Consider the following 27077-nt stretch of genomic DNA (forward strand, 5'->3'; position numbering starts at 1 on the left):
AGGCCCTGCGCCATGAAACATACCTTTTGCGGATCTGTATCGCAGCTTTCGGTGGATCCTGGTTTTCTTTCCCGCTTTCATCGTGACCACCTATGACGTCCATCGAGACGACGTCTAGTTTTCCGTCTGAAAGAAACGTAGTTTAGTACTGTTCTTCAAACAAAATATACTTGAATTAGGGTGCACCGCGTGGAGCGTTTTCTCGGCGGCAGGCCGTCGGACTTCCACGGTGGCGCAAGCTCACAGTGCAAAAGGAAATCGATCTGCTCGTTCGGTTTCGAACGGCAAATGGTGAAAGTATAGCGATTAGTGGAGAGTGAGATGGTTGCAGAGTCTCCTTTCGTGACGTAGGTAGAAGATAGCTCATTGGTCGCACCAAATTCGTTTGCTACTGGGAAAGCGCGGCGCTTACCACGTATACTCTCCGGCCACTCCGCCGTTGACGTCACGGCACCTGATTGGCCCTTCCATGCGGGTCATAAACTGACGTCAAGCTCACTCACCTCGGATGAGAGTACTCCAAATGAGAGTAAGGGAACGCAGCGCGCGTGCAGACCAAAGACCGGGCCTGCGTTTGTCTTTGCTCGTAAACACACGATGCACTTTCGTTACTGTCGCCACTCAAGTAGACTAGTTGCATTACAATTGCTGATTTAGCTTCCGTTTCCTGTCCTTGCAGGAAACGTGCAGAAGCATTGCAGGGAACTGTATGGGAGACGGTCCGTCGAGAAAACGATCCATATAAGCTTGGCATTTTACCTAATATGTACTTACTTTCGATCTCTTCATTCACGTTCGTCGCCTGCATTTGATCTACGACAGCCATGGCGATTGGCGCCATGATTGACGTGGAAGCTGTGTTCGGAATCCACATGGATAGGAACATGGTCACGAGCATAAACCCGAGAAGTAACCTGCAGGGACAATACACGTTGTCAGCGCTGCAATCATTCTTTGCGAATCATTAAAAATTACGAAACAATTAAGAATCATTACGTGTCATTTTAGGAATCAGTTGGATTACTTTTACGTAAGGTAAGTGTAGATATCTGACGTTTACTTGAGGTTGCTCGTGCCGATCACTAGTAAAGACTTGAGAGCGATTCTCTTGTGAAGATTGCTGGTTTCCACTGCTCCAGCTATGATTAATGTACAGATTATCATGATGCCGATGTCCTAAAAAGAAAAAAAAAGAAAGCATCTGACTTGCTCCTGCGTACTTCTTTTTTATTTGCATTTGTTTATTGGGTTCTAACAGCGTGACTTGAATTGCCTTATTACACCGCTAGTGACTTTTTTTTCTTCTCCCCAGCGTAGAATGCATGTCTCACTGGTCTTACAGATTACAGGCCATTGCAGATCTCTTTCTTGCTTCGTCGAGAGAGCTTGGTTTTGACAGGAACTCCAACCGAGCACTTTCGTCACTTGCGCATATTGCAAGACCGAGCAACAGCAAGTGTTGGGAAAATGCTACCTAGATCGACACGACTTAGAGACAAAGCCTGATCGCTTATGATCGACGTGACGCAACAATTAAGACTCCGCCTTAAGACTTATGAGGCTCTTAAGAGTCCGCCAAAATCGGTGTCTTGCACTGGGTATTTGCGTTCCAGAACTAACTCTCTACTAGGAGTTGGTCACGTGACAGAGTTGTACTATGTGACCATGAGAGTAGGGGAACCCTCGGGCAGGTTGTCGAACGAGCGCGAGTACCATGGTGACAGCAGACGACAGTGACATTTGGGCCCCGGGACATCTGAACCGCTGGCCGCTGCATCGCTTTAGTGTGACGGTGTTGACTTCGGTATGTGGTCATCTGCGTGTGTTCGTAAAGCATTCACGTAATGTGTTAGGGGTATTTGCCGCGAATTCTGGGAAACAGTAGCGCGGTTCTGGTCCGCAGCTTTCGACCTTCACATGCAACGAGCTGATGTGTGTAGTATGTATGATTCTGTGCATGTTGCTCGGAATAAAACATCAGGTCACAAAATCCGCACTGGAATTTCCGGGCGTCCTCCATGATGCAGCCGAGACGAGCAGCAGCAAAAGCAGACGACCATAGATTTTTATGCAGACGACAGCTCTGACATCACTACTCTTAGCTACCCCAGCTGACAGGGAGTAGCGCGAGTCGATCCGTAGTCGCTGCCCTCAGGTATAAGCGACCCATTTTAGGAACGCGGGTCGTGACGTAAAGAGTGGCTACCCTCAACTCTCGGGTCGACCAGGGTGAGTTCTGGAACGTTGCGGGCGTAGCTATGGATACGAGCCGCCATCGGCCACACGGGTAGCCAATAGTAGCCACAAAAAATCCTGTGCTTCAAAATCCTGTTCGGTGATTGGCTGACATCTTGGCTGGCGATTGGCTCACTTTATGCCTAAGTGCAAAGACTCCAAAGACTCACACAAATAGGCTCACACACCTCACGTGTTAATGTACTCCAATTATCTAGCCTTCGCACGTGAACATATAAAGCCGGGGTGTCTGCCAAGCGCCGCAGACGATCTCAAACATAGGCTTAATGTGGCTACCAGTGGCTTGGCAGCCCGTCTCCATAGCTACAGCCGCCGAAAGCACGGTTGTGATTGGCTGGCTCATATACTGGTTACTTCTTGTCGTTTAAGCAGTCAGGCTTTGTTTATATAGGTGGCGCTGCTTGAGCGCGACTGTTTTTCGCTGGTGCCTCATTTTGTTGTTCTGCCGAGACTGTTGCATAACTTCTGCTGCCATACACGTGCCATGCCTGCTGGCAGAGGTCGCGTTTCCGTATCTGCATATCGCTTAAGACATGGACTTTGGGATCGTATATTTACGAGTCACAAGCACAAGGGTTCAAATGTTTCAGGTGGTTTTCCATGATTTTGTCTTGCACATTGCGAAGCGATAAGAAATTCCAGGAGGCTCTTTTCTTTACAGTGCTCGTAAAATGGCCGACTTGTGCACAAGCTCGGCAGCGGAGGAACATGCAAGGGCGGGGATTGCTCCTATGGTAAGCTTTATCATTTTGTTTAGTCGCTTATAGCGAATTTCAACGGTCGCTTTCGTCCAGCGCAGTGTAGTGTACCGGTATGGGATCACTGTAAACGAACACAGGGTGAACGGAAGGACCAATGAAACGGGACGAACGTTGCAGTTGCACCAAAACGACCAATAGATTTCACCATTGCGTAATTCTCCTGACCTGTCTTCGTTTGGAAAGAAAGCGGAGCTAGATTCACGTTATCAGACCACTCAGAACACGGTTCACTTATCGTATAGCCGTCCAGGGTTTTCCCAAACTTGATAGCGAAAAAGAAAATTGGTGACGGATTCGTTTCGAAAGGCAAATGCAATATGCTTTTCGGCGTGCAGCGTCATTTCTTTCTCCTTGGGGGAACTTACATTTAGGTAGGCCTTTGCGGTCTCTTCAGATGACAAAATTCCCATAAGGGGGAATAGTAAAACGGGCATGAACGATGTGACGGGTAATGGAAGTGCTTCCGTCATCCAGTACAAGGCCATCCACATCATTACGAAAGCGCACCATGCCTCCTAGAAAGAACAGCAAATGTTGCACTGCGTGACGACACACAAAACACGTTCGAAAGCCGATGTAAGTGTCACTACGTATGGGACGTTCCCTCTCCGTGTTTTTAGATGTTCACGAAAACATGAAACCTCTTGCATGATTCCCACAATAGGCGCCCGTCAAGCGACCCGCTTTGCGCCGTCAAAACAACGCTGCCCCCTCTCTGCGCCAGCACGGTAGATAGAACGACAACGCAATCACAATACGGTCCGCTATATTCTGCGCTGTCCTTGTATTCACAGGAGCGACATCCATACGGAATATTCTACTGGAAGAGAAAGCAAAAAAAAAAAAGAGAGAAAGCTGCTCTCGGGGCAAACGTTCTGCTGTGTGTTTTGTTGAGCATACGCAAGGTGCCTGGAATGTCGGGAACGTGTTTCAGTGTTCGAGCGTTTTTTTGTTTTTTCGTTTCTTTTGTTTTTTCGTCTGCTATGGAACATCTCTTGGCTGCGCCGCAGGATATTTCCCAGGGATAGCAGTAGGTACGAAAACACATGACGTTGAACGGTCGCGCTTGTGTGGCAGCAGAAATCTATGACGTTTTTCGCACCGCTGAAGAACTCTGGGGACGCTCGTCGGTCCTGTGACGTGCTGCGCTATCCGTGTATTCGCACGAGCGACAGACCCATGGAATATTCTAGTGGAAGAAAAGGCAAAATACTGCTCACTGGGCGAAAATTCCCGCGCGTCTGATGTTGAGCATGCGGGCCGCGCCGGAATATCGGGGTGACGCGTCCTGTGCACATAGCAGACGACACCATCAAGCCTTGTCGTCTGCTACAAAATGACTTGTGGGTGCGCTGCAGGATATTCGCTATGGTTAGAAGAACACGCTCACGTCGCAGCAGAAATCTATGACGTTTTGTGCATCTTCCGCTGGGGTATTCTGGGAAACGTCACTCGTGTGAACGCACTTGATATTGCCTCGCTACGTACTGAACCATCTGTCCCGTCTGTATTATCAATGCAGATGTTACCTGTGTGCCGAGGGCCAGTGGCAATGGCAGAAGACAGAAAGGCACGCCCACGAGGAACAACGGCCTCCACAACTTCCGCAGGAAAGACAGCGCATAGGCAACCATGATGACAGGATAATACTTTCGAGGGAGAGTACCCTGGAAGGTCGAAACGGCTGTCAGAACGGTAAGGCTACATCCGATACTACTGCAGTCGCTATTACTGCGATCTCTTGCGAGAACGCCGTAATTTTTGAAGACCTAGGTTTTAAAGTAATTACTATAGTTACTTACCCACAAACTATCTTACCGTCGTAGCTAAACCTTCATAAAACTAAGTCACTTAAAACCACTGTGAAACATTTAGCCACCGTGGACAGTGGTCAGCGGATACACCGTAGTACAAGTAACTGTGGTTCATGAATGCTTCAATTAATGGCACACCAGAAAGTTCCGTTTTCATCGGCTGTCATTCTCTTATTCGCGGACGTAGACCGTGCTGCTCTTGGTACTTTTAATCTGGCGTCAACATTCGGGCACCCCCCAACTGTTAATGGAGCCCCAGCGCCACATTTCGCTACTTCAGTTTCGTTATTCAGTTTCGCTTTGAAGTTTTATCGTTAGGAGGTTTCCTTATGAACAACAACAACAAATACATGTAGCGACGATTGTTGAGGATATTTGGCACTTAATTGTGGCCCACTACCCCCGTGCACACGGGTAAGTATGAGATATGAAAATTACAGTGTCGATATTATTACGTCTTTGTCGTTGGTGATTCAATATTGCATTAGGTGAAAGACACACTGGTTCCTCGTAGAGACGCGTTTGTGACCACCCTGTTCTATGGCTTACCTGTTCGTATTTTTGTAGCACGGCGTCGAGACGTGACGCTACGCCGGTTTTGACCTCTGTCAGCTTCCCGCACATTTTGTTAACGGTAAAGTTGGAACACTGTCCTTACCGCGCACTAAACAGTAGAAAAGTACACCCCCTCTGGCGTGCGTTTTACGTGTGTAGACGAAACGAAAACACACTTACTTCCGAGCGTGACTGCGCGTAGAAGCTGTCGGACTTCAACACAGTGGTGTAGTTACACGGGAGTGCAAAGTTCGCTAAGAGTGTCAAGAAACGGGACACTCGTTACGTATATGCTGCAAGGTCTGCTTGGATGTGCCTGCGACGTTTGTGCGTTTCACCGAAGCCTCTGAAAAAGAGGATGCGTTCAATGCCAGTTTGTCGGAGGACACAGCGGAACAACCGACGGGAAAAACGTGAATGATGCCTTGCGCCAGCCAGTGTGCGTCTCGCAATCTCTCGCACGGTGGACACGGGTGACACCGTTTTTTTTCGAAGAACGACCTCCCGTTGGAACTGCATCTGCCATATGCACTCACCAGTGGCGAAGCGCATATACCACATAGTTTGACCTTTCGTATCTTCTTGATGCGGACAGTGATTTATCCAGACCCCTCCCCCAACCCTACACCCCATAACACCCCCCAAATGTTAGTGACTCCTCCCTAACTTTTTCACCTGTGTATCCCCTATACAGAGGGTGTGTTTGTGATTTCAGGTTTAGACACATGGCGGTAATGATATGTTAAGCTGTAACGACGTAACTATAATAATGCTCTCCCCCCCCCCCCATTTTTTTTCGAACACCCCTCCATGTTTGGGATTCTGGATAAACCACTAGATGCGGATGCTTGTGTATTAGGGTAAAACGCAGTATAACCCGTTTATACTCCCTGACTTACGCCACCGTCACGTCGGATTAAAAGCTGGAAAAGTCTGAGAACTCGACCTCTTCCCTGTATGTTTGTTTGTTTGTTTTCTCTCTCTCTCTCTCTCTTTTAGACTCTATTGCTCCACCCACAAACGCGTTTTGGAGTAGCCAGTCCTGACTGGATCGGGACTAACATCTCCATATTTTTCTTTCATTTCCTATCCAATCCAATCTGACAACTGAATTCCCGAAAATGCAGAATAATAATTACCCAGCTCCCGCGGTTTTGCCACTGGCTCGACACCGACATATAGGAATCCAGAGTGTCGGATGCCATATGCAGACCAGGGTTGCGGAATGGGATCACCCATTCCATTCCAATCCCATTCCGAGGAATGGAGATTTGTGATAATTCCATTCCTTTCAATTCCTCCGAATGAAGAGGTACGGCCAATTCCTGCCGCTGGAATGGCTTGGCAATCCCATTCCATTCCTTTAATTCCATCAATAAAAGAAAAGGGACCGGTAACCGTGCTGGGTAGCAACTCCGCAACCCTGATGCAGACCCATGAGGAGGCAGTGTGCATTTGAGTCCTGAAAGCGATCGCTCCACGGTCTTTTGCGCTGCTGGCAAGTGCTGTTGCTCTACTGTCCATCACAGAGAGCGTAATTTTAAGCAAGCCGTAAAAGTCAGCTCTGAGAAACATCGAAGGGAATTAAAAGGTCGAAAGACCTCAAATAGATAGTTTCAATGTTTCTGGGCCGTAATTTGAACCGGTAACCGAAATTTCTTGGTTCGGTTCGGTTCTGATTCAGCTCCAATATATAGCGGCTGATATATCGGTTCTGTTCAGATCCGGTTCAGCCGAAAAATGACGGTTATTTTCGTTTCGTTTCGACGCTCTGATTTTAAGACGTCAGGGCGAAGTTCCCTGAAAGTGCCGTGCACAGTTTGCAATCCTTCTCTTAGTCCTTATATATTTGGTGCCGAAATGTTTGCATCCAAGCCGTGACCACAAAAAAAGGGATTTCTCAATCTCTTTTTCTCGCGACCGTGCTGGAGCCTGGTGGCCTATGATGGTAGCACTTTCTTCAGCATTGTCAATACGCTCCAGAAAGTGTAAGGGTGTGATACGTACCTTGTTTTTCATCAAGTGACGCCGCAAGCTGTAGTCATCAATTGATCCTTACTAGGTCGTCGACATTCAATCATGCACGACGTCACGAGGAAGCGCCCTCACGCGGTAGCTGTGCTTGTAATCCGGTTGCGGTGAACTCGGCTGATCCCGCACCGTGGCGGCAGAGCAACCAACGACTCCTGATAGCGCCTCCGTGTAGCGAGCGTTTCCCCGACTGCCACCGAGGAAGCCAGTGGAAATTTGCGTCCTTCGCATGTAAGTTGATGGGTTGGTCGAGTTGTATATTCTGGCACGTGCTCACGTTAAGATGGGCGCCGGCCTTGGTCGAACGCGGAGCGTTCATTGCGTGCCGCACTCGAAACATACTCGATAATAAAGCAAGGACGGGGCCATTTCTCGAGACAAGTAATATGTTCGATGTGCTGAGTCTACCAGTGTAGGCATGCCACGCTTAGCAGTTACTCGATGCAGATATGGAACATTATGTGTTGTCTGCTAAAGCTCTGGAGGAGACTCAGTAGACCTCTACCCGAGAAACGTCATCGTGACGTTGGTAGACAGACTGAAACCCAAACAAATCGGAAGGGTTAAGGGCTGGGTTCCACGAATGGGTACTTGTTCGCTGGCTCCTACTGAAAGAAAAGTAGGACCGAAGGTCGCGTCCCTTTTCAGGGACCATCGTAAACCCCTCAAGACCGTGGCTTTCGGGCGCGATCTTGTTCGCCCCCTAGCTTCGAGCGTAGTTGAACTCTACCGAATTGGTGACGCTGTCGAACACTATGACGTCAATTTTTTTACAAACAGGGAGAGGTCTATTCTGGGTTATTGAGTGATTGAGCACCGTAGCTCAATGTGAAACGTACGAATGTACGGTCGCTTCGCCCTTTACTGGACCTCTTCAGCAAAACGCAAGGGAAATGATACCCTTAGGGCAGGCTCAAACAGTGTTTCAACGACACATCAGTGACCATGCATGGTGTTTGAAACACCTGCGGTGGTCGTAGTGCAAAGACGGAAAGTACCGGAAGAAGTACAGGCCGAAGCTTTATGGCCGTAACCATAAACACACGCTCCCCGTGCATCCGAGGGGCGCTTCAGTTTGTTTCTTTCTGTGCATTCTGCCAATGGGGAATCTGCCATTGTTGGGATGGATGGATATGTGAAGAAAAATATGGAGATGGAGGTTGCACAGTTGTGGACCTGTCGACTCCATGGCACTGAAAGCCGAGTGCTCACCGATCGCTTTCTGTATCGTAGGAAAAGTCATGAAAAAATGAAAGCGTGAACGAGTTGAATGAAAGTAACGAAGGCGTGAAGTTACTTGCGCACGGGTGCGTGAAAATAAAAGGTAATGTAGTAGTAAAAGGTTAAGTAAAAGTAAGGTAAAGTAAGTGTTCTTCAGTGAGGTCCCTGTATAAACTCTGGAACGGTGTCCGCCTGAGTGTCCCGAAAATATTGAACGAGCGTTGCTTTAATTATCGGTCCCACGGCCCTGGAATTTTGACCACGCTGAATAGTCGGCATCCTCTTGTGGTTGTTTCTTCCAACGCACATATTAAGTTGAGATGGTGAAGGTAGACTAGAAGTATAACCCGTGCTGCACACCCAGTATTGGCTGTATTGGCTTTTGAGGCTGAATATTCGCAATATCGGCGGAATATTGGTCCTATATTGGGCCAGTATTCCCGATATCGGGCCAATACTGGGCCAATATATTGTGTGCTTGGAGCACCATGCAAGATTTAAGAAGTAGAGATCTCACCTGTCCTCCTGGGAGCGTTGCGTATCCCGACGGATAAACGCGGACAATGGTGACTGGCGACATGTGCGTTATCTTTATTGAAACCTCAATTACCAGCCCAGCTTTAGAAGATTAGATATAACTCGCACGTGAGCAGTATAGAAGAACTGCCCTCGTGACTGTTAAAGCCGGATGAGTTTACCTTGCGTTGTGGTGAACACCCGAACACAGTCTGCGCCTACGCGTTCTGCATGGCCGCACGGTGCTTCTGTGATTCGAAAGAAGGGAAAGTGCACAGCGTAGCGATTAAAGGACTCGGAAGCGATTGTAGGGGGAATACCCTAGAAGCACGGAACACGAGGAATTTGTCGTGCTATCCGCGTGTTCCGTGTCTCTCTCTGTTCGTCATTCAAACGCTTCTGAGATCGTAGGGCGCGGGAGGACCTCGATATTCCCAGTTGCAAAACCCCCGATCTCGAGACTCACGTTCTCGAAACAAGGAAAGTCAAGGAGGATGCTCGATTGCTTCGTAAGGTGATATGCTGCGTTTAGAAACACGCCATCACTATTTCACCACTCAAATTCACGGGTTTTCTATGTCTGTCGAAGTCGTTTTAGCGAACGAAAGCCACACTTTAGCAGCCGTTTGCCTTCAGGGCGGACACGACGGAGCACCATGTTGGTTAGTTTTTAGTATTAGCTTATTCCAAGTTCGGTGTTTGCATTTGCATGTCCAGGTTAGTCTAAGTTCGCAGTCGGCAGTTTCCTGCGCGCGACTGTGCATTTTATAGTCGGATAACATTTATTTACAGTAGCTTATTTTGCAATGGGGATTTCGATCGCTTTATTTCGAGGTACACCCGTAGGGTATATACCCCGCTTATATATATTTCGCAAAAAAAATAATTAATTAATAATATTAAATGATAAAACCTTTGTAAAAACTAACAGACTTCGCCTAAAATTTGTTACTCATTCGGTATTAGTCGAAGCCTCAAACCGCGTTGCTATGCGATCTCGAATCCAATGCCTATGAAATATTTCTGTGAAAAAGTCATTAATTCTATTAATAAGAAGACGACGAGTAGTCCGCAGAATGATGCTGCATTAGGGCTACAGCGGAGTCCTTGGGAGTGCTGCCCTGATCAAATGCTGTAAACGCAATCGCGATATTTTGAAAGGGCAACACACAAGAACATTACAACATATTCAATTATTATTGTTGTGACATATTGGTTACACGTGGTTCGCATTACACTGTGTACGCGTGAATATTGAAGAACTCTTTCTTTCTTTCTTTCTTTTTTTTTTTTTTTTTTTTCTGGGTGTCGTTGTCGACCAGATACCATTCCCTTGAAGAAACTTCTGACATCAGAGGACCGAGAGTTCCAGCGATTCCCGTTGGCTCTCGCGAGTACGTGACCTCTCCCGCGGCCACTGCATTCCGTGACGTCACAGTCGGCTGAGTTTCGGTGTTTGGGGCCTCCGATTTTCTGCGCTCCTAGTTGCTGTATTAATTGGCATAGTGGCACATAAAGAGCTTTAATACGTTATAACTTGAAGCCACAACCGCTTTAATCCTCGAATAAGGATGAATGGGATGGATATGAGGGGAAAAATATGGAGATAATCCTGGAGTAAATTAATCCTGGAATAGTTATGTTCTCGAGATTCAGGTTTTATTCACTTAAAAACTGCGATTTTTACCATGGAAAATATATGAAATAAATAAATGGCGGCCAGAAAGCCCGCGTTGACACGGAAACAACAACAACAATTAAATTACGAATGACGATGACGAATGACGATGTCAATTACCTACACATTGCATCACATATATAGGCATTCATGAACAGCATTTATTTCTCCAGCAGTGTACATCCCGCAGCAAAGAACAGTAACGAAATTTTAACCTTCACTACAGAGCTAGGAACTACTCTAAAATCGTATGGTGCTCTCCTCCTTTTCATTTTTTTTAAAGCACAGGAATGCATAAGTTATTGATGACAAAAGCCGTCAGTCAGATGATGTGGTCATATATCGTGCTTTCGTTCCGTCATATGAGTGTGGTGTCACCCTTGTATTTCAGGGGCGAACGAACATTATATTAGTGTTATGGAAGGGGACGCCGTCACGTAGGCAATGTTGTAGCTACAGTAGCGTTGACTAAAGTGCCGTTCAAAAGCGAAGACGGAAGGCCGAAGTCCTTCGTTGCCCACGACGGGAAAGTATGTAGATCAAACACGACGCCGCCCAGAGTGTTCACGGAAGCCACGTGTATCAGGACACAGCAAATGTTCATGGCGAGGCCCAGTTTCATCTGAAAGAACAAATACGTATATTCATGTAACTATTCGCTTCGGCTTCAAAAGTACTATTCGCACAGCTCTAATTAAACACGATCGTGTTTACATCGACGCGAGTGCGCAAATGAATTTCCAGTGCACAGTCCCAGTTCCAGACGGAGAGAGATAAGAGAATCTATTGCGATTATGTATTTCTATATCTATTTCTATATCTCTAAGTATTATATATTCGATATTATCGTATTTATTCGATATCCTGAGCCCTCAGTAGTCCTACGTCACAATTTTCCACCCAATAGTTTCATAGTCACAGTTTTTTTTTTTTTTTTTTGAAAATTAAAATTGAAAATTACGAGCAATACTATGTCGAAGTCGCCACCAAACTGCGCACTGCTCATCAAGTATAGCGGCAACACTGCTTTGCATGCGCATAACACTGTGTCTTAAACAAAAGCAGTCGGCTACGTAGCCGTCAGGAGCGACAAGCGAGTCAGAGTCGTAGGTCACTGTTGCTTGACAAACTGGGGATCATTTCCTACCAGAGGTCGCCCCGAGCCGTTTTACCGCAATTTTACCAGCAAATTAAAAATATTTAGCGTTTCCTGTCACATGTACAACTTGTTGTGCTCCTGTCTGTTTGCTGCTTTTACGGTACTGCTGTTACCGATCTGGTGCTGGTACCGGTCTGTTTGCTGCTTTTACGGTACTATACCCAATGGATCCCGTTCCTTTTGTGTCGGGAAGATTATGAAACGGATGGTATCCGCACGACTAAACTGGTATTTTGAGAGAACCCAATTCCTTCCTGAGGCCATGGCTGGCTTCCTGCAAGCGCGGTCTGGAACTGACAATGTCATCGATCTCATCTCCTCTATCCAGCAAGCAAAGTCTGATGGGCTCCTAACGGCCGCTGTCTTCCTCGATGTGGCGAAAGCATACGACAGTGTTCTCCACAATGCCGTTGTTGCATCGCTTCGAGAAGCTGGTGTGGGCGGCTGTACCCTTGCCTGGTTGCAAGCCTTCCTCTCCGACAGGTTTCTGTTCTTACGCACAGCAGAGGGTGACAGTGCCAACTACTCTGTGCATCGTGGAGTTTCACAGGGAAGTGTCCTCAGCCCGCTCCTGTTTAATGTCATCCTGGCACACCTCCCCTCTCTTCTGCCAAAGCATACCCATATCACGATCTATGCTGATGACATTTGCATATGGACCTCTGCAACGCGCCGTGATGCCATCCAGCGTCGTCTGCAACATGCCTTAGGCCTTATTGTGGCGTATCTTGCTGACCGTGGGTTGTCTGTCTCACCGGCTAAAGCAGTAACTATGACATTCACGCGCCGCTCCTTCCGCAAATACCCCTGCTGCTAGCTGGCTCTAGACTGAACTACGTCCAGCACAGTCGGTACTTAGGCATAATCATTGATAAGGGACTGACATGGTCGCGGCAGATCAACTCTCTCTCTGCTAGCGCCCGCATCTGTTGTAATGTGCTCCGGCACCTCTGTGGATCCACATGGAGCCCGTCCTGTGCTGACCTCCGTCGTGTGCATTGTTCCCTGTTGCTTGGCATTGTGCGCTATAGCCTGTCTGTCCTGTATGGGATCTCCAGCACTCTCCAACAAGCAATCGCAAGCAGTCTCCAACACAAAGGAGTGCCAAAGACTACGGAAGCCTTCTCTGTTTTGGCGGAGGCACGGGAGCCATCGGTGCTTATTCTTCGCGATAGTGTCGCCTTACACGCGTACACGCGTTATCTTGCCCGCCATCCGGCTCGTTACCTCTGTGACATTGCTAAGCGTTATCCTGCATCTGCATTCGGTCAAGCTATTCTTCGTTTACGAGGCAACATCCCCTCAGCCTCGGCCCGGACCTCCTTTGCGCCACCCATGTGGACACTTCACTACCCCACTGTACAAACGTCCATTCCATGTCTTAGGAAAAAGAATGATGTGTGAACATTTGTGTGGCCTGCCAATTGACCTTGCACCACATCCACAGCCACCACCGGCGTCGAACCCAAGTATACACTGATGCTTCAGTCTCTCTAGTTGGGTCGTCTGCTGCCTTTTGCATCCCAGAGGATGGAATTGAAAACGGATTCAAACTCCCTCTTATGTCATCTGCCGAGGCCGAGGCATTCGCAGTACTGGCCGCTTTCAGACACGTCTGCTCGTTGGCGCCCAGGGCCTGGACGATCCTCACCGACAGTGAAGTGGCTCTGGAGGCGCTGGCCTCTTACTCTGCTGCAGTCATCAGTGACACCTACATCACGATCATCGCCCTGCACTCCGAACTTGTATCCCTGGGACACGGCGTGGTATTCCAATGGATTCCGAGCCATGTCGGACTTTCTGGCAATGATCGTGCTGACGCTCTCGCTCAGCAAGCCCACGACACTGAGCAATCAACTGCCCTTCCTCTTACGCTCTCTCTGTGCTAGCTGAAAATCTGCCGCTTTATTGCCAACTGCACGCAGCCCTTTCAGCACGATGCTATACGCACCAATGCCTTCCTTATATTACATTGACTCGCTATTGACACATGCTGTGCCTGGCCGCATCCCGCGCATCGAGCAATCGTTGCTTCATCGGCTGCGGCTGAATGTGGCACGATCTCCACTCCTCCTCTTTAAGATCAGCAAACATCCATCACCTCTATGCCCCACGTGTCATGTAGAAGCTGACGTGCCACACATACTCCTTGCCTGCCAGCGGTACGAAGATCACCGGTCCAGTCTTCGGCGCCGTCTCGCCCATTTAGGCTACCGAGAGGTTTCCCTCGCGATGCTACTCTGCCCTACACAGCACGCTGAAGTCACATCTGCGCTGACACGATTCCTTCGCGAATCTAAACTCTTGGGCACTCTGTGATACCTCCTATATGACTGTCTGCACAACGATTAGTGAAGGAGCTGTCTTTTCCTGTATTTCTTCATAATTTTCTGTGTCTCTGCTGCTTTTATCTTCGTTTTCTTTTTCCTTTCCTTCTTTCTTCTTCTCTTTTCCTTTATCTTCTTTCCTTTTGTTTGTTTATTTGCTTTTGGGAATAGCAAGCCTACATCATGGCTAACCTTTCCCTTCTTTTTCTCTTCTTTTTTTTATCAGCATTAACCATATCCCCCCCCCCCCCGTTCTTTTTGTGTGTTGTCGAATGTCGATGTTCGATGCTCCCAGTATACGCTACGACAGTTTGTCTCCGCTGGGGAGAGGGTAAAGAAGGTCACGTGGTTTGAAGAAATCACGTGACAAAGTGTCTTTCCACTCACAAGGCAGCAATAGGGGGTATTCGTGGACCGACGTGGGTTCACAGAACAAAGCACGTGTGCTTCACCTTGAAATATTGCCCCCTGGTTTGGAAGAGGGACCAGTGGGTCGCTCCAAGGGCAATAGGGGTAGGGGGAGACTGAGGAGCCGCATACACGTAAGGGAGCCTGCTAACGAACCTACCATGTCAAGGGTACGTAGTTTGCCCATGTCCGAGATGATGGCGTTCCCGCCAGTAGCGATTGGCAGCATGAAGGCAAATAGGCAGCATGCCTTCACCGGCATCAAGTAGTACAACGGATGTACCCTGGTAGCTACAGCCTGAAAAGTAAATTGAATCGGGGTGCGTTATTCGTGACTGCTAGTCATGTTGATTTCAAGCAAATACACGTTCTAGAGTGATAAGAGCCAGACCCCTGCATGGACACTAAAGCCCGCGTTCAGGTGCTAATGATGTTGATAGCAGTGGAAATTTGGGAGAGTTGGTAACGCATATTTGAACCGCCAAAGGGTGAAACAGCAAACAGATCGTAGAACAACGCAAGAACACACACACACATATAGCATTGGGTATTGCACCGGGTATTGCAAGGTACTCAATATATTTACCAGTTCACTGATGATCGGAGTAAATATGCCCGTAACGACGTACGTGCTGACAATCTCTGAGAGGCCACAGCCTGCAAAGCAGAGAAGCACCAGTACCAGACTAGAAGGCAGGTCCCGTATACCGTTAAGAGTATCGATTATGATGGCAGAGAGGCCAGAGCTCTATAATGGGACGAAGGACATTTCTCAGTGCACAGCTCTGGACGATGTACGAAGCCCTGTGTAGTTGCCAAAGGAAGGTAAATGCATGCAGTACCTTAGATGCTTCGGCGACAGACAAACATCCGCCGAAGAGGAAGACAAGACCCCAGGGCATCCTGGAGGAGAACTCCTTGAAAGACACCAGTGGCTCACTCGAATGCATATTTTTTGGGTCCTTAGGAAGGACGAAAAGCAGGAAGCACAAAGCCAAGGCCGGACTGGAAGACTTCATTTTCCTGCGGTGTACAAAGGTCTGCACTTATGACTCCAGCTCACTTATTCTCACTCATGTCGCACTCAGCTCCCGGTTTCTTCATTTCATTAACTTTCTCAAGTGCTTTAGGAAGCCATAAAGTTTCCCCTGGTAAAAGCAAAGAAAAAAAAAGGAATTGTCTTCTTCATTTCACTTCTCTCACCTGCCATGGGGAAGGAGATCGCCCCACCCTGTCATGAACTGAGGCTTGAAGAGGAACAGCAATAGGATCAAGGCCGTCAAGATGGTTAACACGCAGACCTCGGCAAAGCTGACTCGGCCCAGCTTGTCGTACTGAGGCCGAATGTCGGCGCGAATGTCACTTCTGGTGTTCAACGAGTCGCTGTACTTCCTCCTGGAACATAAAATAGTTTATCTTCTTTCTGACGGCACTGGTGTTCTTGCAAATGACGACGAATACATCAGAATCTGCACAATGTCGACGTCGCGGTATATCTCAAAATACCACTACGGACTAATTTTTTAAAATTTTATTTCATATTATAAATCGACATCGCTCAAAAACTCGGTACGCAAATACAAATGCCGTCAGTGAACCTCAGGCGCAAAACTTCATATAGTTTCGGTTTCTGTAAGAGTTGATGACGTCATTGAGAGGTGTGGCATCTTTCTCCTAGCAACTGCGCGCGCACCTTTCCGATCTCCGCACTCCGCCCCAGGTTGGAAGACTGCCAGCAGCTGTGGTGAGGAGACTGACTGAAATCGACCTTCGATAAGCAACGTTGCCAGACGCCTTGGCAGATTGCGCATCCTATGACGTCATACGTTTCAAAACGAGAAATTAATTTTATGACATTTCCGCGCCACACAGAGAAACAATATTTTCGGGAGAACACAGTGTAAGACACAAGGATTCCAATGGCATATATATTCGGCAGGATTATGTTCCATTGCGTTGCGTTCCGTTGCGTTCCGTTCTGTTGCGTTGCGTTCTGTTCCGTTGTAGCACCTTAGCAAGCAGTGTCGAGAGTACAGATGAAAGCAGCGTAGAATGAGTGAATGCCTTACCTTTTGTACTTAATCACTAATCGAAGATACACCCAGCCGAATACCGTACAAACAATCATCGGCGGCACGTTGTAGAGCATCCACGTCGCTGTGGTGAGTTCTGTAGAATGTGGAAATAATCTGAAAAGAAAACCTATGGTGATGGGGTCCGGTGGTGAGGCGTTGAATTGAATTGAACTGAATTTGTATTTTCACAAGAACGTAAATGTCAACAGGTACACATAAGACAGAGGACCCAGTGGGAAATAATCCCTTTAGTCCTTTATTCCTTTTTTTACCCATTACTAGGGTTTTATCGATTTTAAAAATGCCTTTAGTGTGTTGTCACAAATGGTACTGTTTGCACCATATTAGATCAGAATTAGAGAAGATTCCTTCAATTCATCAATTACATAGGAAACAAAAACATATAGTTTCAATTATTCTAGACTTATTTCGCATAGCCTTTCCCTCCTATTTTTTTATATAATAAACATATCCCCCCCCTTTCGGCTGAAAGAAAGGGTGTGTCATTACAGCGTTGCTCCGAAGGGGAAGGCAGTATGCCTCACAACCAGCGGCTTAGCCAGAGGGGGTGTTTCAGGCGTTCAAACCCCTTGCAAAGAAAAACTTGCACTTTTTGAAGTGAATATGGTAAAGGAAAAACGGGGACCAAATCCTTCCCCTCAGCGTGTAAGGTTCCCGTATAACTCCTCCCAAAAATATTTTGTAACATTTATTTACCATTCTGCGCCAAACTCGCAACTCTTCATGTGCAACTGAAAGCTCTAACAGCACTCACTCGTCGAGGATTCCTTTGAAGAGTATGTTGGTTGAAGATCCGATGATTGTTCCCGTCCCTCCAATGTTGGATGAATAAGCGACGGAAAGCAGCATCAGTTTCTTGAGCATGTTGTGATTCTTCTTTAGCAAGCGGCTCCTGGGTCGTTCATGTTCCATGTATAGCCAAGCCAAGTCGCGCTTAGTTAAACCAGTGTACTTACTCGTCAGCTTCCAACGGCCTATCGAGACCGTCACCCATGGCGTCTCCGTTGATTTTCACACCTGCAACGAGAAACCTTCCGATGCACATCTTGTTTGTAGTCCAATTCAACCTGAGAGCTAGGTTATTCCTATTGGCCCCCAGTAGTTAGCTGCGTCGCTCTACGTCGCGACAAGTGAGCCGACCCCGAAACTATACAAGAGCCCGATAGCAACGCCACCTATATAAAGAGAGCCTGCTTTATGGCTCCTCTTCTCCCTCGCTATACGTGGGCATATAAGTTGGAATTCAGCCAATCACAGCAGACGATCTCAAGCACAGGCTTTCTGTGGCTACAGGTGGCTGCCCATGCGTCTCATGGCGACTTGTCTCCATAGCAGTTCCCTATGAAGTCGACCCAGGACGCACGGTCCCCCCCCCCCCACCCCCGCGATAGTCGTGACGTTAACCGCCTAAGCGAGGCCGGCGACGATAAGCAGTTGCATCATCATCATTATCATTGTCACTATCATCACTATCACCACCACCATCTCCACAGCTAAGGGCCTTCGAAGCCCGTTCGTGGTTGGCGGACTCATAACGACTACGTCACGTCGTTTGAGTGATAAGGCTTCGTTTCGAGGTAATGTTGCCTTTTCGCAACACCTGGTGGCGCTGCAGTATAATTTACTTGGAGGAGTAACTCCCCCAGGGTTGACGAACTACGTTTCGTGCCGTTCTTCGGATTAAACGCGGCATAGTCATATTAGCGGCATATTATTAAAACTGGCATAGTCATCATATGGTGTTCATCTGCTGGCAGGTCATAAGTGTCTATAGTTTTATGTTATTGAGACCAGAAGGGTCATTAGCTGGTCGGGTTAGTACGCAGATGCCCCTCCGTGTCTATAGACGACTCTATGTTCACAAACATGTGACGTCGCGAAAAGACCGGTTCGAGGTTATATTTCGCTGTGGCGGGCAAGAAGCGAGAAAAACGCGTCGGCTGATAAAGCTGATAGTGACCACCAGCATGCTTTGCGCGGCGGCGTTACGTAATCAATGACGCAGAAGCTCAGGTCGTCTATTTCCATTGTTTTTCCTCATGATCAAGAAATATGTTCCCCACTATAGTCAGTGACAACATAAGTCATACAATTGACCCCGCCCCCACACAAGAATCGCTCCGCGCGCGCGCGAATATAGTGCGGCGCGGCCAAGTGGGGACTGCATGGGGGGGGGGGGGGGGGGAGAGATCCGGCACTACATCGCGATGCGGGGGCGTCGTACAAAGGCTGGTAGCCAATCGCAGGAGCCTTCCACGGATGAGTGTGCGGACCCAATTGTAGGACTTAAGTTGTCACTGACTATAGTACATGTGACGTTCATTGACAAGTGACAACGTACATTCAATGGATGGCACTTGGTGATAAGAAGGCAGCGCCATCTTTGCACTCAGGGTGATCACTATGGGCCCCATTATGGTGGCGATGGCTGTGTTGGGCATCCACATGGACATGAAGACAGTGATGCACATGACCCCGAGCATGACACTGCAAATGTAAACGCAGGGTCATGTACCAGGGTAGTGCGAGCCAGTTCTGGTTGCAAGAGGTATTACCTGCAACACCGCAAAGCACTATTTCCCTGGGCCACATACCCACCTGGCCTCACTGTGGCCGATGACGAGCAGCACCTTGAAGGCGATTCTCTCGTGGAGATTACTCGACTCGATGGCAGCGGCGATCATCAGAGAGGCCATGAACAATAAACCCGTGTTCTGAAGGGAGAAGTGAAGTATAAGAACATTCAAGTAGTAACCGTGTATTGCACACGAGTGACCCACGGCTCCGTTTCAGAGCTATTCGCTGCGAGATCGACGTACAGGGGGGCGACACCGTTACCTTTCTAGTATGGATAACCCGCCGGCCGATGTTCGGGGTTGGTGGTTCTTTTCCGTAATTCTCGCGTATATATTCACCGGAAGATCACTTGTGCCGCAATGGTACGATACTGTTCGGATCCCCAATGCCCCAACAAGATGGGCCAACTAGATGGGCCAACTGAACTCCTCAGCATGCACAACGTGCAGGGTGGAAGCAGACACAGCGCATCTACTGCTGCACTGCAGACGTTACGACACTGCACGCGACACCCTCAAAGGACGCCTGACTGCTCTGGGACACACACACATAGACCTTCCTTTATTACTTGGCCCTGTCCGACACTCCCGTCAGTGGTGCGTCACTCGAGCTGTCCTCGACTTTCTCCACACGACAGACCTCATGAACAAACCATGAATTGACCTTTCATGTCATCTACACATCACGCCAGCCTCATCATCTTATATTTGTTTTTACTTCATCTGTGTGATATATTTTGTTTGAGGAATAGCAAGCCGACCTTCGGTCAGGCTGACCTTTCCGAAATAAACGTATATCCCCCCTTGTTTTCTACAAAATGATACCGTTTGAAAAAATATCGATAAAACTTGAGATAAATGACTATAAGTGTGCAAAGTTTGAAGCGCCAGAGACGTCATCTTCCATGCATTTTTACGACGCGATCGAAATGCGTAACCTTTGCTAAATTCACGCTGTAGATAAATCAGTGACACTTTACGGCAGCATATCCAGCACAATAGCTGTCCCAGTCGGTATCTTCTGTGCAAGTTCGACTTCGCGATGACTACAGGTCATCCGAATCCAAGCTGGCGGGACTTTCTTTATCCCCAGCCCATTGGTTTGGCTTTGCTCCTTTCCAATGTATCCGTTTCGAGGTCCAGAAATAGTCGCTTTTGCCGCGGACATCGCAGACACGCGGTGCTCTGTTGACGTAGCTCAATCTGTTCACGAATAGAGGTAAAATATGGGCTGCATCATTGGCCATTGTGCAAAAAAGCGTTCAAATGCGGTAGCTTTATAATTCATGGTTAGCGAAAGGTCATGGTTTTGATCCGTTGCCAAACCGTTCTTTTTCCTTTTTTACGTATAATTCACGTGATTCCGATAGTTTGTGTGACTGACAATTAAGAAAGTTCATGCAATATTTTTGGCATTACGGTTTTCGTGTAGGGTTGAATTAATTAAATTAATATAATTATTAGTTTATTTAATAACCTAAGCCAGTTAACTGCAAGTCATCGAAATAATTCTGTACATCCAGGACCTCGCGGACCTTGCGAACTGAGAGAACCTTGGATTTTTTTTTTTTTTTTTTTCTGCGATGGAACTGACTACAGGATTTCAACGTACTACAAGCGCAGTCTTACGGTCAGAAGGCCCTATAAAGCGGCGGACGGACCTACACAGTGGTTGACCCTACGAAGCTATCACTTTCACCCTTGGAAGTCGAGGGTTAATAAACGAGAGTGAAATACAGCGGAGAATGGCCCCGTCCCACGAGGTGTCGTCCACAAAACGAGGTATTTCGCAAATCTACGCTTCATAAGCAAAGGCTTGACCGTACATACGTTAAGGTAGAAGGATGCAACTTCCTCCGTCGATAATGTGCCTATTAATGGAAGCACCGCTATGGGTAGCATTGACGTCACGGACAGGGGAACAGGTTCGACGACATAGAAGACGCACATCCATAGGACCAGGAAGCCGACCCACGAGGCCTGCGTGGATAATATGCATTCAATGAAAGAAGCATGGAAGGGCTCGTGAAAAAAATAGGTAATGAGGAGTAGAAATAAGGATTACAAAAGCCCGGACAGAACATATATTCGCACAAAAAGCGCGAGTGCAGCGTGCAATCCTTGTGCGCAAGACAGCTTCGAGTCTCGCGGTTCCGAAAAGGCTCCTCCCTCGGCTGCCAGTCTATGACGTCACGCCATCCGTCCAATAGTGAAGCGTGCACCTTCTTTTTTCGTTCTTTCGTTTTGGAGCTTTATTTGGCGCCGCAGCTCCCGCTGCTCAAGCAGTGCAATCGACCGACAGCGCCGTAGCAGACGATTCTCGGCAGCCAATGAAAATGCTCGTATGATATGACGTCACAACACGTCAGAAGGAGCGGGAGAGATTTGCCACAGGTCAGGAAATAAGGGGGTGACCCCCCCCCCTTATTTCCTGACCCGGGGGGATTGCCCCCTTTAGCCCGCCTGAAAGGACGCCAAGAAGACACCTTTCGGGCAGGAAAAAGGCGCTTCAGGACGACAGAAAGAAAATCAAGAATACAGGGGGCAAATTTCTCACTTGCCCCCCACCCCCACCCTTCCCCGGAGGCGAACAGTAGATGCCGACCCTGCTGAAGGTATAATACGTCGATATCACGCGGTACAGAAATACATCTTCGCGGTTTTGCCTTCCGGGTTCCTTTAAGAGCTCTGTCGTGAACCAATGTGCCAAAGTTCATAATCGGTACCTACTTCTGTTCCTACGGCGAGTGGAATTGGAAGGAGTACTAGTGGCGTAACCGTCGCTAGAACAGGCTTCAGGGCCTTCTTCCAGTGGGGCAGGGGTATCTTGTCTTCCATCCTGGATAGACGGAGCACGGTGTTGCCAAGTTTGCATTAGTGCTATCCGTGACAATATTTCTGAGACCTAGTAAAAACACTTAATATCATTTTTGAAAGGGCAATTGCAACATCACGATCAAGTGCAATAAGAACTTGCTAATGAAATGCGAGACACTGAAGTGAACACATACACACTGTCATTGAGGGATACAAGGCGAAATGGTCTGATGCAGCGCTACCATCCGACACACGATGCAGAACTGCGGAGAACGTGGCTAACAGGTGGTCTGTACTCTCCGCTTTAAATTCCGCTAAATACCGATTATGTATAAGATATAGAGTACACGGGCACTTTATTGGAATGTCAGGGAGATATCTGTCAGGCCAGATTAGCGCATGCTAACGCCTTTGTTCTCTCGTCGAACAAAAGCATAAAATCAACGTCGGCGCGGCACATCTGAAATGATCTCTGTGCGGCTGATAAAGTGAACGACACTCTGAGAACCTAAATGCTGCTTCGTGGCTACAACGAAATGAACAATAATGCACGTACAATGAGTAGCACGGTATACAAGTGCCTACACAGCTTTTAAAGGGTACATACAACGAAAAACACAATTTCAATCCCAAGCATTGTGATGCACCTCTTTTGCCATCACTTTCTCTCTCGATCTCGCGCTCACTTGAACTTCCTCTCTCATTGTTTCTTTACTTTTTTTATAGCTGGAAGAACAAGCCTTTACATACCTTTCTCCGTCTAACCTCACCGACATGAAAAAAAAAAAAGAAATTCTTAATTACGTGAAATGCACTTTGAGTAGGGCTCGTTGTTGTGTTGGAAGCGGACAAATAATGCGACACATCGCAGGTAACTACTTCAGGTGGGAGGAGACGACAAAGATTGGACTGAAAATCCCGCTACGAACCTCATCTGTAGGAAACGACGCAAGCTGTGCTGATAAAAGAAAGAGTTCCTTCCTCACTCTTTAGGTACCGTATTCGGTTGGAAGCGGCACAGTTGGGAAAAATGGAACACGAGTCCTCGTGACTTGTCCTCAACTGTCGTGCAAGGCGTTTCGGTGCTTCAATAATTATGGTGTTCGGGCAAATGTTAGTAAAGACTCGTGACAGAAAGAAACGGTGAGGAATCCTCTTCACGACGGTCCATAGAGGATTGTGCGTTTATTTATATGTTTAAATATCCCAAGGGTCAAGTGGCATTACATGAAGAATATGTTCGACTTCTGATAGTGTTTAATTTTTTGTGCGTTTACAAACACAATTACATAATAAACATTACAATGTTCTATGCTTACAACACAATATTGCATACTAAACCTTGCATTCGAAGACTACGCCTACGTCCAATATAGCATATGTTTCATGTAGACGTCTAGTTAGATGTAGATGCCGTGTGCAAAATTTTTATCCAGTAGAACGCAGCCGTTTTTTCTTTTCTTTTTTTTTTTTTTAGGTAAACCAGAAAGAACGAACTGGTATCCAGTTTCGGTTTCACGAAAACGTAAGCATCAGCCGCTCCATCCAAAGAGAGTTAGCATCGCTCCTTCCGCGCAACCCGTGTTTCTGATATGACGTCACACAAGCATCGTCGAGCTTCGTGCATTCCTATACTCACCCACTGAATCTGGATACTTTGTTATTAAACATTCCACACGCGGATGCGAGCAAGGATATCGCGCTGCTAGGCTATACGTTCCGCTTACTCGTACGAAATTTTATACGTATATCTTAGCTTTCAGAGCGTGCAATGTTTGAAAACGCTCCCTTTTTTTCATATACGGTGGGTATACAGAGTGTTTCACCTAAAGTGATAAAACAAATTCTAACTGGCGACGAACTCGCCGGAGGATTGTGGGACTTTCGGCAATTACCTTCTGGAAACTTTTGCCACCATTGAGGAAGGCTCTGGACAATTTCTAATTACGGGAAAGTTGCTTTTCTTTTTTTCGATTGAACTGTGAAAATTGCAAAGCGAACCTCACTTATTTTCACAGAAATATGAAGTCCTCCACAGATAACCACAGACCCAGCGAAAACTATGCACAGTATCGCAACAGAAATAGTAACAAAAAAAATCTGTAAAAATTACGCTTTAGCACGGCCTGCTTGATTTTCGCAAAGAAGGGCGCGCGAAATGCGCGTCTAGAGGAGGAAGTGTCCCCGCCTTCATTTGTTTTCTTTGTGATAAGACGGTTGTCATCAGCATCAAGGTCAAAGCGGGGGAAAGAAAGGTAAAACAAGAGGTGGGAACACTTCCTCCTCTCCACGCACCTTCCGTGCGCTCTTCTTTGCGACAATCTTTTTTTTTTACTCCGTGTTACCACCGCGAAGCAACTGTGGCTATGAGCGACGTACAGACGTGGACAGATGGAGAGAGGACAGCAGGAAGGAGTGGGGGGAGAGAGGGGTTAGTATGCGTCCTGGGCCGACTTCAGGGGGAACTGTGCCGACATTCGTCTGGAAAGTCTTCGGAAAACCCAGGGAAAACCTCACACAGCACAGCCGGTGATAGGATTCGAACCCGTATCACCTCCCAGACTCGGCGTGGAAAGCGATCATCCTTACCACTGTGCCACGGGAGCTGGTTTTGCGACAATCAAGCAGGCGTGGCTATAGCCGAATTTTTACTAGTTTTTTTCCGACTATTTTTGTTGCGATACTGTTCATAGTTTTTGTTGGGTCTCTGACTATCCGTGGAGGACTTCATATTTCTGTTAAAAAAAAGCGAGGTTCGCTTGGCAATTTTCGAAGTTCAATTGAAAAAATTAATTTCCGTCAATTAAAAATTGTCCAAAGCCTTTCTAAATGGCGGCAAAATTTTCTAGAAGGTAATTGCCTAAAGTCCCACAATCCTCCGGCGAGTACGTCGCCAGTTAGAATTTATCATCACTTTAGGTGCAACACCCTGTAGAAGGAACTTATCTTAAACGCGGAATGCGCTGATACATCGAACGTTCATCGATGTGTTACGGTAAACCTGAGTGTTATAATGCGGTTTCCTGTATTGTACTTGCTTCTCGGCACATGAACGGATGTTCGTGGACATATTAATCCCCGCGAGTATCGCGTGGCAGATCGGAGACGAACCGTCTTCTTGTCGCATCCGGCCAGGAGGAGTGATTCCCAGGAGATATCCTTGCTGGTCTAGTCGTGAATTGCACGTAAGCCAAGGAGAAGGCGACAGCACAAGAGAAGTCTGGGTAGATTGGACAACGTTCGACTTAAAGTTGGCACTAAACTGCAAAGTCCCCGCACCGGCCGGCTGTGCTGTCCGGGGTTTTCCCTGGGTTTTCTTTCCAGACTTTCCAGATAAATGTCTGCACAGTTCCCCCTGAAGTCGGCCCAGGATGCATACTAACCCCCTCTGTCACGCTCTCCTTCCCATTGCCCTTTTTCCACCTGTCCATATGTGTACGTCGCTCATAGCCACAGTTGCTTCGCGGCGCTAACAGTTTTTTTCTGTGGATACAGACCCGGCAGCAAGTTTTCCTGATTCAGGCACCGCACCGTACGAATAAAATGTCCATCCTGGTAAGAGTATTCTGCCTTGTTAGCATAAAAAACTCACAACACGTTGTTGTCCTGTGTTTGCCCAGGGGTTCATATTTAAAAAAACGCTAAAGCTCCCAAGTGCTGAGGTGTTGTAGGGACGTTCTAAGGCAAATGCCGGCACGGTTCCCCGTGAAGCCGGCCCCGTAGGCACGATCTCCCTCCCCGGTACATGGGAGATGGGTGTCGCCAAAATGTTCGACTGTATATAGGCAGGAAGTTGAGCGGCAAAGGTAATAATCGACGTTCGAGATGAGTGGCCTCACTGTCCTCGACGGGATCATTAGATGTCATATAGGCTGATATTTCCGAGAACACCCGAACGTGATTGATTGATTGATTCTTGCGTCCTATCCATCGCTTGCTTCGACAGCCACCTGGTTGACGAACTCTGCGCTCATCATCCTCACAATGAGCTGGAACAACTGAGCTGAGCTGAGCTGAACAACTGAGCTGAGCAACATCTCAGCGTTCACATTTCATAGGTTCCTTTGTTTCTTAGGTGATTGACAGATCATTCATAATGCTGTCAGTATGTTATTTGAAAAATTTTGTTAGAATGGCTCAGTTCCACGCTGTGGTCCACATCTCGTTAAGTCACACAAATGTTGCTGTAAGGCACAGCGCAGGGACAGGTGGTCGTCGGTATTTAGGAGCACCTGAACATTATTTGTGCAGACTTGAGACTCGTTATCATGACCGTTCATGGAGTTCATGTTCTTCATTAAGACGTGGAACGTTGATGAATGATTAGGGGCAGTCCTCGTTATTTATGCAAGGACTGTCGCGAATACTTGAATGTTTCGAATACGGAAGCGAAAATTGTGTATTCGGCTCGAATTCCAATACCAACATCGAATTAAGTATTCGAATTTCTAATCCGGGAATGAACGTTTCTTCCAAACGGAATACGCGAAACCCTCATTGTTCACTCGCTGCTAATTTTCGCGAGTTTTTGTGGAACGCGAAAAATTTGAGCGAAGTTTGACGCTTCGACGAGCAATTATAAAATCGCAAACTTTTTTGCACACTCGGTGGGGGTAATTTCAGTCGGGAAGTTTAGCATCTAGAGTTCGCAAAATTTACTGACCGCGGATGTTTTTTTGTTTTTTTTTTTTATTTCGTGTTAGCGTCGCGAAGCAACTGTGGCTATGATCGGCGTAGAGACGTCGACAGATGGAGAGAGGACAACAGGAAGGAGTGGGGGAGAGAGAGGGGACGAATGTGTGCCTTGTGCCCAAATCGCGAAAAATTAGTGTTTTACGGCATATTCGAGTAGCAAAAAAGAC

The 27077-nt window shown here is 47.4% G+C and overlaps 1 protein-coding gene across 1 annotated transcript in view; it reads right to left on the reverse strand.

Annotated features, from left to right (window-relative positions):
- Window positions 1–27077, reverse strand: part of LOC135369761 (uncharacterized) — a 32200-nt gene that overhangs the window by 3382 nt on the left and 1741 nt on the right. The window contains exons 2-20 of the mRNA XM_064603278.1: window positions 22129–22237; window positions 21229–21378; window positions 19421–19536; window positions 19164–19309; window positions 17779–17839; window positions 17577–17714; window positions 16796–16915; window positions 15930–16121; window positions 15569–15749; window positions 15313–15474; window positions 14887–15024; window positions 11270–11454; window positions 6526–6950; window positions 5381–5484; window positions 4547–4684; window positions 3383–3532; window positions 1061–1176; window positions 775–914; window positions 24–126 (exon numbers count right to left, since the gene is read on the reverse strand). Coding sequence (XP_064459348.1) covers window positions 24–126; window positions 775–914; window positions 1061–1176; window positions 3383–3532; window positions 4547–4684; window positions 5381–5484; window positions 6526–6950; window positions 11270–11454; window positions 14887–15024; window positions 15313–15474; window positions 15569–15749; window positions 15930–16121; window positions 16796–16915; window positions 17577–17714; window positions 17779–17839; window positions 19164–19309; window positions 19421–19536; window positions 21229–21378; window positions 22129–22236 — 2873 coding nt within the window. The 5' untranslated portion in view covers window position 22237. The remainder of the gene's footprint in view (window positions 1–23; window positions 127–774; window positions 915–1060; window positions 1177–3382; window positions 3533–4546; window positions 4685–5380; window positions 5485–6525; window positions 6951–11269; window positions 11455–14886; window positions 15025–15312; window positions 15475–15568; window positions 15750–15929; window positions 16122–16795; window positions 16916–17576; window positions 17715–17778; window positions 17840–19163; window positions 19310–19420; window positions 19537–21228; window positions 21379–22128; window positions 22238–27077) is intronic.

Source organism: Ornithodoros turicata, chromosome 10 (genome assembly GCF_037126465.1).
Source record: "Ornithodoros turicata isolate Travis chromosome 10, ASM3712646v1, whole genome shotgun sequence".
Lineage (NCBI taxonomy): Eukaryota > Metazoa > Arthropoda > Arachnida > Ixodida > Argasidae > Ornithodoros > Ornithodoros turicata.